The 10,707-nt window shown below is 32.2% G+C and overlaps 1 protein-coding gene across 1 annotated transcript in view; it reads right to left on the reverse strand.

Moving 5' to 3' along the window:
- The window catches only part of LOC128207256 (guanylate cyclase 32E-like), a 93,479-nt gene extending 83,009 nt beyond the window's left edge, over window positions 1-10,470 (reverse strand). Inside the window, exon 1 of the mRNA XM_052910080.1 lies at window positions 9,581-10,470. Within this exon, the coding sequence (XP_052766040.1) occupies window positions 9,581-9,958 (378 nt within the window). The 5' untranslated portion in view covers window positions 9,959-10,470. The remainder of the gene's footprint in view (window positions 1-9,580) is intronic.
- Between the last annotated feature and the right edge of the window lie 237 nt (window positions 10,471-10,707).

A 10,707-nucleotide genomic window follows, 5' to 3' on the forward strand; every position in this document is an offset into this window, starting at 1 on the left:
GCCTATCTCTACCAGATCGGATATGTCGGAATCTATTCTAGGATTAACTAAGTTAGACACCCATGTCGAAAAAAGAAAACTGATGTTCTTACACAAGTTGTTAATGCTTCCAAACAAATGTATTAGCAAACAAATCTTTGTGAGAAAATATATTTCTTACATTCTTGATAACAACTCAATCAAACGAGGATTTATACCAGATATATGTAAGCTGTTGACCAAATACAACCTGCAATTTGTGCTAGATAGCTACTTCTCCGTAGAAAGAGCCACCCCAGATAAACAAACTTGGAAACGCATGGTTAACAATGCTGTTATACTTAAATGCAAGTTATGCTGGGATATCCGTACTTCCAATGATTGCGATTTTATGTTATTTCGTATTCTTCATTTATGTGTACAACCTGCTATTATGTATACTATTTCAAGAAAAAGTAGTTTTCGTCACACAGCAAGGATTATAGCAAAATTGTGGTGCAGACCTTTGATTTTACGAAACAGACGTTGTGCTAAGTGTAATTTAACCTTTCAGGAAGAGCTTGTACATATATTAAGCGAGTGTTACCACACATTGGCAATCAGGGAAGACTTTACTACACAAATGAATACTATTTTGAATGGACACGACTATGAAAGCTTAAATAACTTAGAACATAAACAATGGACTCTGCGACTTCTCGGAGCACCTTTATAACCTTTTATAGACACCGACAACAACGCACTACTTCTGCAATGTTCATACAATTATACATTACGGTGAATACGTGCATACTTTGGCTAGAGTTTGCATAAGCGACATTTAATAGCGCTTAACATAATGACCGTAGCTTGGTTGCTAATCAACTACCGATTTTAACCATAATCATAATCATTTTACCTCAACTTATCTAAGTACACAGTTTAACCGAACAGTATAGAAACATGTTGCCGTAAAAGCCTCTTGTTCTGATTCGTTATGGGGATTACACAGCAATACTTGTATGCAATGCATGTATCGTATTCTTAAATATACCTGTTATTATACTCATCACTGATATGCTTATAATCACTAATTATATAGAAAAAATAAATAAATCGTTAGCTCAAATAACAATGTGGACACGTTATAAAATAAAAAAAATAGAATATAAAACTTAAAAACAAAAGCATCCAATGTACATATGTGTAACTAAATATATACATATATATACTTATGTTAGATACGTTTTCCTTGTTTATTGTGTTAACTTGTTCTATATTGCTCAATGTTAGAGCACTTTACAAGTTGTAAATGTATTTGCATATCTTCTGTATAGGAGGAAATAAAGATTTGATTGATTGAGTGATTGACCTGCTGAATTGACGACTGTACTTTTGTATAAACCGTTGAAGTCAATTCAACTTGTTATCAAATGAAGACAAGTTTAATGTCCTAAAAGAAATACAGGACTCATCGCTTGATTTATTATCCATTGTTGAGCGCGTCCTTGGGACCTGTTGGAGCGCGATACCTAAAACTTATTTACAATCGAAATAGGCCAATGCATTCAATGTCATGAATTTATGAGTAGACAATGAAGCCATATTTATGCACATAAACCCATTTTAAACAAGTGTCCGTATTTTAAACATGTGTGGGGGTCAATAAAAACCCTTGTTATAGCTAAGTTATTGCTTTAATGGACAACTTAAAGATAAAGCTATAACTCAAAGAAATAGCCATTCTGCAACTAGAATTTATGCATGCATTTTACACAGGGATTATGAAACATGGCTTCTATTAAAGTAAAAAACAACAAGAACGTCTTAATTCTTTTCTGTGCCTTATTTCTTTTTCCCCTCGACAATTCAAGTCCAATCCGATGTTACGCGATACATCATATGAGATCGTAGTCCATTTCAATATGTCCTGAGTAATTCAGCAAGAACAGGGATTTTCTTTTGTGCTTTATTCTTTATTATCATGACAATTGATTTCATAACAAAGCATTGACAGTTAAGCTCTTAAATAGAAAGAATTTTCAAACCGGATGCATTTCGATATTGCTTAAATTGAATATTTTCCGTGAGGTTTTAAAAGCATCAATGCATAAACGAATGAAGGCATAATACATGAACATTTTTTATAATGACATCTAGGCAATATTATCAAATAGAGCTCCAAAAACAATACACTCATATTAAGCTGCTGTCTCCAATAACAATGCTGAAGGCATAGTTACAAAAAAATGTTATTAGTGTACCATTGTATTTGCCCGAACAACGTCAGTCCTTGCTTTGTTATATAATCGTATTGACAGAGCAGTTTTAAAACCCCTTCCATTAGGTTGAGACCGATTAATGTGCTGCCCCAACGAAGACAATACATTGGTAATGGCTGATCTTAAGTAAGCAAATATTTAACTTGACTCCTACTATATTCCACTTCACGGTAAGTAAACACTTGTCTCTCTGATGGGTTTGCTACACTATTTAATACCTGTACATTCCGAATACTTTGAAACATATTTCTTAATTAGTGGATAGAATGTTCGAATTTGCATTGCGAGTGTCGTCAGTTATAATGCACCAGTCAATTGTAACCACGCCCCCCAGGTCCGAGGGTATACCGGGGATAGCCGGGGATATGGGCCGTGTTTTTACTTTCCAGGTGGCCCCGCAGTGCCGGGTGAATGCGGTGGTTTTGCCTTCGCACAAATATAGCGGGGATTGGGCCTTGCCTAGGGTCCCTGGGGTGCGGGGGCATTTGGTTGGGATTTTACTCGTGGTTGGCTGGACCGACAGTCAAAGTCCCCGCTATTCCCCGGACCTGGGGGGGGGGGTGCGTGGTTACAATTGACTGGTGCATAATGAGTGTATAAACAGTCAGTTAGTGACGGGCACGAAACAAGGACAGTTGTTTAAGTTTTATTAACGAAATTCAATAGTCTCAAAGCTTTCGATTTATTTTTTGCAGTTTAAATTGAACAAAACACGAAGTGGCTTCATTCTATAAGACTGGTAATTCAAAATAGGTACTCAATTAAATTGACACGTTCATATTTGTTCAAACATATTAACAAAGTTTTGTCACTATGTACATATCTGATCCAGAGGATTTTGCATATATTTTTATACCCAAATATAGAAGCAATAAGTCTAGTGAAGTTCCGTTAGTGGGCTTTGTTTAGCTAAGAACAAATTAAAGCTCTTTTTATGGCGGTCCATTTATATTTATATTATCTTTAGTATTTTCACATGCGTTTGCAAAGAGTGCATAAGCATTTTTATATTTTCATTTCTATTTTCTGTAGTACACGATGTTTTTATACATGTACGTAATTTTATATATAAACAAATATCAATCCCTCTTCATTACGCCATCCATTGTAGAAATACCAATATTTGTTTATTTTTTTAATTAAAATTGTCAGCATGTCAATTCTGGTATTTCTTTTCACACCACATGATAGTTCTTCTAACGATGTACAGAAGAGAGAGACTTAAAAAAAAACTTTCTACTCAATTTTGTTAATGTGTACCTAAATTGATAGTAGCACCTTTTTCTTGCTAATTTATACTTAAAAATACCGATTATCATGATAAGTCAACTAACTACTATATGTGTATAATCATTATATTATCAAAATAAATACTGGTTAAACCAAATACTTTTTAAATGGTTAATTCAAATAGTGCATTTTACTAAGGCAACGCATTCTGTGACCTTGTTTTCAAATGAGAAGTAAATGATATGCCTTGTATAATTAAATTTACCTGTCCATTTTGTCTTTGACTGTGTCATCGACAAAAGTAAGTAACGTTCAACTGTTTTGCATAATCCATGTTTACAAGACCCAATCAAAGGTAAATCAACAGGAAATTAACGTGAGAAACACATCCATTTGTTTATTCCTTCCTTTGATAGAAAAGCAGTATTGTTTACATAAAACGTGATACAAGTCAAGCGTTCCGTAAAATAAATCGACCATCTTGATTCTGGAATCAATCTTTCAGTACCTTTGAACGGAAATTGAAATAACACAAATACAAATACAAATACATGTACATACAAATACACCATTGAAGGAGATAGTGTGTGTGCAAATAAACTCTGAGTTTCATACCAACGGGTCTGTACATGAACGTTTATTTAAGGTTGAAAGTTTAACATCATTAAAGTCGATAGTATTGGAATACTTTCGACGGGAAGTGTACAACGGCGCTGGTGCCTTTAAAATACGTTCTGGACAATAGACCGCAATTCAGACACACAAAATGCACCCCAGAATTATGATATTATCAGTAATTGAGTATATATTGACTTAAAGATTGATTTAAATAACAATTAAATGGTGTGTTACGTATACAGATACGCTTTCAAACGAGCGTTAGTTACATTGAAGATGTGATGTCTTTAACTACATTATCTGTATAGTTTAATTCCATTTATATTTGAAAATTAGTATGTTCATTCCATAAGAAATACATACCAAGTCACATATTTAGAACGCATGAAGAAATGATAAAATAACAAGAGGACAATAATGCTCGGAAATATGCAATACTTCGACATATGGAGAATTAAACACTCATGAACACTCTTTATCGTCGTAGCCATTATCACAGATCCATCTTATCCTAGGAAATACTCACGTCACATTTTAAAAATGTGTAAAGATTTTCAGGTAATCAATTAAACTTAGTCATAGCTGCAGACTTTCTAAGGATATTTAAAACAATAACTAGTTTTCTTTTTGAAAACAGGATAGGTTTCGGCATCTTTTGGCATTAAAGAACATGGAATTGAAAACGTTCTTTCGAAACGTCAGCGTCATGCACGGAACAACGCGCTGTTATTGGGTGTTTTGATAGCGTTTGAATAATACGAACAAAAACAGTTATGTTATATAAACTTTAGATACATTTTTATGACGGTAGAACGTCCACAAAACGTGTTCCCTTAAAGGAAAGTCACTTTGATTATATACATTTTATCGCAGTTTTAATTGGAAAAATAACTTAATTAATGTACTTCTTTGATTTTGTGTTTAATCTTAATCATTTTTATTTATTTAAATTGAACACGCGTGGGTTTTCTTCTTCGTTAGTGCGACTTCTATCCACATGGTAAGATTGACATGTCTCAGATGACATGCAACTGTCTCTGGTTTTCCTCTTTCATTAGGACAGACGGAATGATAATGGCTGCATCTTTGTGCAATCTTGTTCAATTATTTTGCAGAATAAAAGATAAAACATCTGGTAATTTGCCGAGGAAAAAGTCAAAGCCTGCCGCGAGCTGTTTTAAATTTAATTACATTAACACTTTTAAGATAGAAATTATATCCAATATCAAATGGATCACAAAAAATTAGGACATATTTTAAAGTACTATAACTAATTCCATGATTGCATTTTATTCGAGTTCTGCAACTAACTGAAGCTTTGGATTCCAGTTAAATACGTGCTTAAACAAATACAACTTTAACTTATTTTAAAGATTAAAAAAATAAGACTGCAATGATAAAAATACGTAAACTAAATTCCAGATACTTAGTTTTCTTATTTGGTGAAAATATCTGCTCGCCAAGGGAGATCACTGTTTATAATTTGGCAGATGAAAACATCCTGAACGTCAATGACATGTTGAACGGAGGCATTTCCCTTTACAAGGACACCACAAACAATTTGACAGAATTTTGACGACGAATGATTTGTTTGGATTAAATAATATTCATTTTCATAAAAACAAAGTGTTCTTTAAGAGATCCCATATATCTGGTTCTATTAAACACAAACAATGAGTTTGTTGGTGGAAATCAAAAGGAGAAGATTATCATGACATTCGTATCTATACAACAAATGTTTTCTGTCTTTTGTTTTTGTTTCCTTTCAATAAACCTTACGGTTTATATGTCTGCAAACGTATTCTAAAGAATAATTAAATCACACATTCCAAACCGCTACTATTAATATGTACCTGCATCATGTCACAATATCATGCGTTATGAACGAGCTTGTTATGCTACATGGAAAAAATATCAACGCATAAATGATGTTCGTCATAGTTTAAAGTTTTCAATGTAATGTGATATTCTGATTCAAAAGTGGTCTCGTGACTTTTATTGGCCTTAAAATGTATACCTCATTTTATTAGATTTCTTTCTTTAATTAATACAATCAAACATTGTATACACTGCTTTTAAGGGCGCTCTAAGAGAACATGTTGCCAATTACTTCCACTACAAGTATTTAAAAGGTCCAAAAAATACCAAACCAACCAACCAACAAAAAGAAGAAAAAACCCTTTTCTATTCAATGTATATATAGTCCATTCCATTCAATGTATATATAGTCCATTCCATTCAATGTATATATAGTCCATTCCATTCAGTTTTTAATTCGAAACTCCTCTTCATGGCGATATATCCGGACATGTTTATGTTGTATTATCTTGTATTATCTTTTACAATCAGGCTTCGTTCTAACCACATTCCATGTCTATACGGTTCTTTGCTTTTCGGTAGCAAATCCAACGTTAAGACGTCAATATGACCTCGATGAAAGATCCTGTCAGAAACATTTTTAAACTAGATATTAGTTAATAAATTGTTATTAAACTGTTCATTTTGGTTCTTAATTGTCGGAAGTGCCATCATTTTTCAAATGTAATATAAGTAGTTAATTAACCAAATATCTTTTCACGATGTTATATATAAAGCACATCACACACGTTGTTGCTGCTTTTGTCTTGTTTATCTAATTATGATAATAATGTCCAGCATTACATTGAAAAGTAAGGAATGCAAAACATAAAATATATACATGTATTGGCAAATACAGATTTAAACATTCATGTAATATATCTATGTCGTCAAATGTATTATCAGGGATCATACTTATCCGAAAGGTTTTATCTTAGGACAAACTTAAGCCAAATGAAGAGAAATGTTCAAAGATTCTTGAATCAAAAGATCTTCAGACATCAGTCAAACTTAATCTTAACAGTAACTAAGTATATTCCCGCGTTCAAAGAGTATAAAGTTATGCTATAAATGGTATACTTAAGAATATAGCAATTTTTCAAATTACTATTGGAAGAGCGTTTATCGAAATAATCAATGCTAGAAACAAGGACTATAATGTACGGTGAAATTTTGTTAGGTTTAAACGTCTTCAAGCTTCATAGAACTTTGAGTTGAAAAAGCAATTTTTTAAACAACAGTGTTAAGAATAATATCAGCGTCATGCACGGAACAGCGAGCTTTTAAGGGGGGTTATGCTAGCGTTTGAATAACACGGAAACTACTGTCATGATAATGTTCACTGTTTTTACACTGCTGTGTCGATAGAACGTCCACAAAACCTGGAAAAGACACGACAAACAACTTAAATAACATTCTCTTTTGATTTTGTTTTGATTCATGTAAAATTTAAATGATTATTAACTTTATTTCAAAAGAATACGTGTGGCCCTTTTTTATGCAAATGTCAAAGATGACATGCCACTGTCTTTCCTCTTTTATTAGGATGGACGGAATGTTAATTGCTGCGTCTCCATGCAATCTTGTGCAATTATTATGCAGAAGAAAAGATCAAACATCTGGAAATTTGCCAAGGGAAAAAGTAAAAGTTTGCCGCCGGTTGTTTATATCTAAGTTACATAAACAATTTCAAGACAGAAACATCTCCTATATTCAAGGGATAACAAAGAATCAAGGCATATTTTAAAGAGCTATGCCTTATTCCATGATTTGCATTTTGTTAACTTCTGCATGTATATTGTCCATTGAAGCCCTGCTATTCGTTACAAGTAGTAACCATTGCTGTCACGCATGCCACGTAGTGATCATCAAAACCACACGACCGCATTCAAAATCTTAAAACATGTTTCGTTTTAAATACAATTAACTTTAACTAACATATACAACATTCATAAATCAAGTGAAAAGCTGAAATTCAGCTCTCTTACGCACGGGGTGAACTTATCGATAACACTGCGTAGAGGACTGGCAGATGCATACACATCCTGAACGTCAATGACATGTAGGACGGGGGCATCACCCTTTTCAAGGACACCAATTTCAATTTGTCAGAATTTCGACGATGTATGATTTTTTACATCAAATAATGGTGTTCTATCAAAGAACCAATATCTCTGGTTCTATCAAACTAAAAAAAGGTTTGTTGGAGGATATCAAAAAGAGAAGATTATAATGGCCTTCGTATTCTCAGCTTAGGATTTTTGTTTAATCTGACATTCTCATTCATAATATTGAGGTGGCTCAGAAAATTATATAGGCCTTAAAATGGCTCAATATCAGCGTTTTATTTAAATACTTTCTTTAATTAATACAATCAACATTGAATATCATGTTCATGGTGGCGCTTTCAAAAACGCATGTTTTCAATTACTTCCTCTTCAAGTTCATATAAAAGTTATTAAAGGGTAAAAAAATACGGAACCAACCTAAACTACCAACCTTAGACTAAGAAGAAAACCATTATTGTGGCAATGTACATGCTCTTTCATTTTAATTCAAAGTTTATCCTTATTGCGTGATATCCGGACATGTTTATGTTGTATTATCTTGTATTATCTTCCTACAATCAGTCTTCGTTCCAGCCACATTCCATGTGTATACGGTTCATTGCTTTTCGGTAGCAAATCCAATTAAAGACGTCAATATGACCTCGATAAAAGATGCTGTCAGAAACGTATTTAAACTAGATTCCAGTTATAAATTGAGTTATAAAAGGAAACTCGTCGTTTTGGTTCTTTAGTATCGAGAGTGCCGTTTTTAAATGTAATAGAAGTAGTTAATTTAAAGATGCACTCTTACTTCCAAATAAGATTTACCACGATTAATAATTTTGTTTTAACAGTCCTTAAGGATGAATAAATGTCGAAAACATTGGTTCTTATGAAGGATACCGAATTAAATATGAAAGAAATGTGAATAAAACACGGTATTTCTACCTTAAAATGTATAGTAGATCTCAGTAAATCTTTTAGCATTCACCAAGCATTTAATATTTTTACGATTTCTGCTGTTAAATACACGGTTACAATCTTGTTTTCAGTAATTAATATTTTCCATCAATGCATTATTTAGTAAATAGTTGAAGGTTATCACTCAAAATTTATGTTTGTTATACATGTGTATGTATTGATTTTGAATAAGAGTGCAAAATTGATGATTTTAACCAAATATCTTTTCACGAGGTGTATGTATAAAGCAAATCATCCACATCGTTGTTCTTTATAATAATAATAATAATAATAATAATAATAATAATAATAATAATAATAATAATAATAATAATAAATTATTATATCATCATCATCATAATCATCATCATCATCATAATCATCATCAGAAACGGAATCGGAATTGGAATCGGAATCCTAATAATAGTTTATATAATAATAATAAAAATAAAAATAAATAATAATAATAATAATAATAATAATAATAATAATAAATAATAATAATAATAATAATAATAATAATAATAATTATAATAATTATGATAATAATTTAAAAAAATAATAATAAAGCGTCCTGCATTGTATCATTAAGTGATAATTTTAAGTATTTCAAAACATGTGACTTACATATCCAATCATGGGTAGGTTCCATGCGGCTGCCACAGTAGCCTCACACTGACACATTTCATCAGGGCCGATAAATCCAATTGTGTCATTTCCCAGTTGTGACGTCATAATGTTGATTGCGTCAATAGAGTTCGCGCGCGTGTCGTTAAACAAATAATCCAAGCGATGCCCTTGTAATATCGACTTATTGTTGTTGATATAATCCAAAGCTGTAAAAAATGCACCCGCGAAGTATTTCGATTTTCCTTTAATTCCACTTGTTGAGGCTAAAAACGATACTTTAAGAGACGTTGTGCTGCCATTAGAATTTTTTACCCAGAACTCTAAAACAATGAGGACTGGTAGAACAGACGTGAACAATACACTGAACTCCTTCATCGTGTCTGTAACTCCGATGCCCACAGCATTATCCTGGTTCTAATAAGTTTTGTTAACAAATTAGCATACTTTAGCCTCATAGAAATCTCCACATTGCATGACTACTGTGTAAATCACACCATATGAAAACACTGAAAGTGTTTTTTATTTAAGATATTTTTGCTTGATCAAATACACTTAAAGCTTCTGTAATTCGCCTTGTGTAAATTTGCTTAAATAGTTACATGTTTTTCCTTCTCATATAAAATGAAAAACTAGAACGCGTAAATGAATGATATCGACTAAACAGTTGTGTATTTCGTATATAACACTTTCCGATATCTTTTAATCTCTTTTTTGTTTAAGGTTAATTATCTGTAATAGATATCAGCATTATAAATAATGCGAATAAAAACTGCGTGTCGAGTAATTGACATTAAACTTCCTCCTTTTATCAACTACATTGAGTAATGCACACTGTCAATATATCCCTTAATTTCAAAATAAATCTGTTTCAATTATTTACATGAAATTGACGGTAATGTTTTGAAAGTTGAAGAAGTAAGTGACATAGATGACAATGTTTGCCTAATATCTATATTACTTTCGTATCAGTTTTCTGCCTTGTACTCGATATTGACGTTTTAAAACCCCATAAGTAAACCAATTATCTATTCATTCAATCCGAGACAACTTTCAAATTTAATGACATTTCAAATACGGTCAGTGTAAATTATGCTTGAAAATATGGATTTTATACATTTATGATA

This window comes from Mya arenaria, chromosome 11 (assembly GCF_026914265.1).
Source record: "Mya arenaria isolate MELC-2E11 chromosome 11, ASM2691426v1".
In the NCBI taxonomy this organism is placed as follows: domain Eukaryota; kingdom Metazoa; phylum Mollusca; class Bivalvia; order Myida; family Myidae; genus Mya; species Mya arenaria.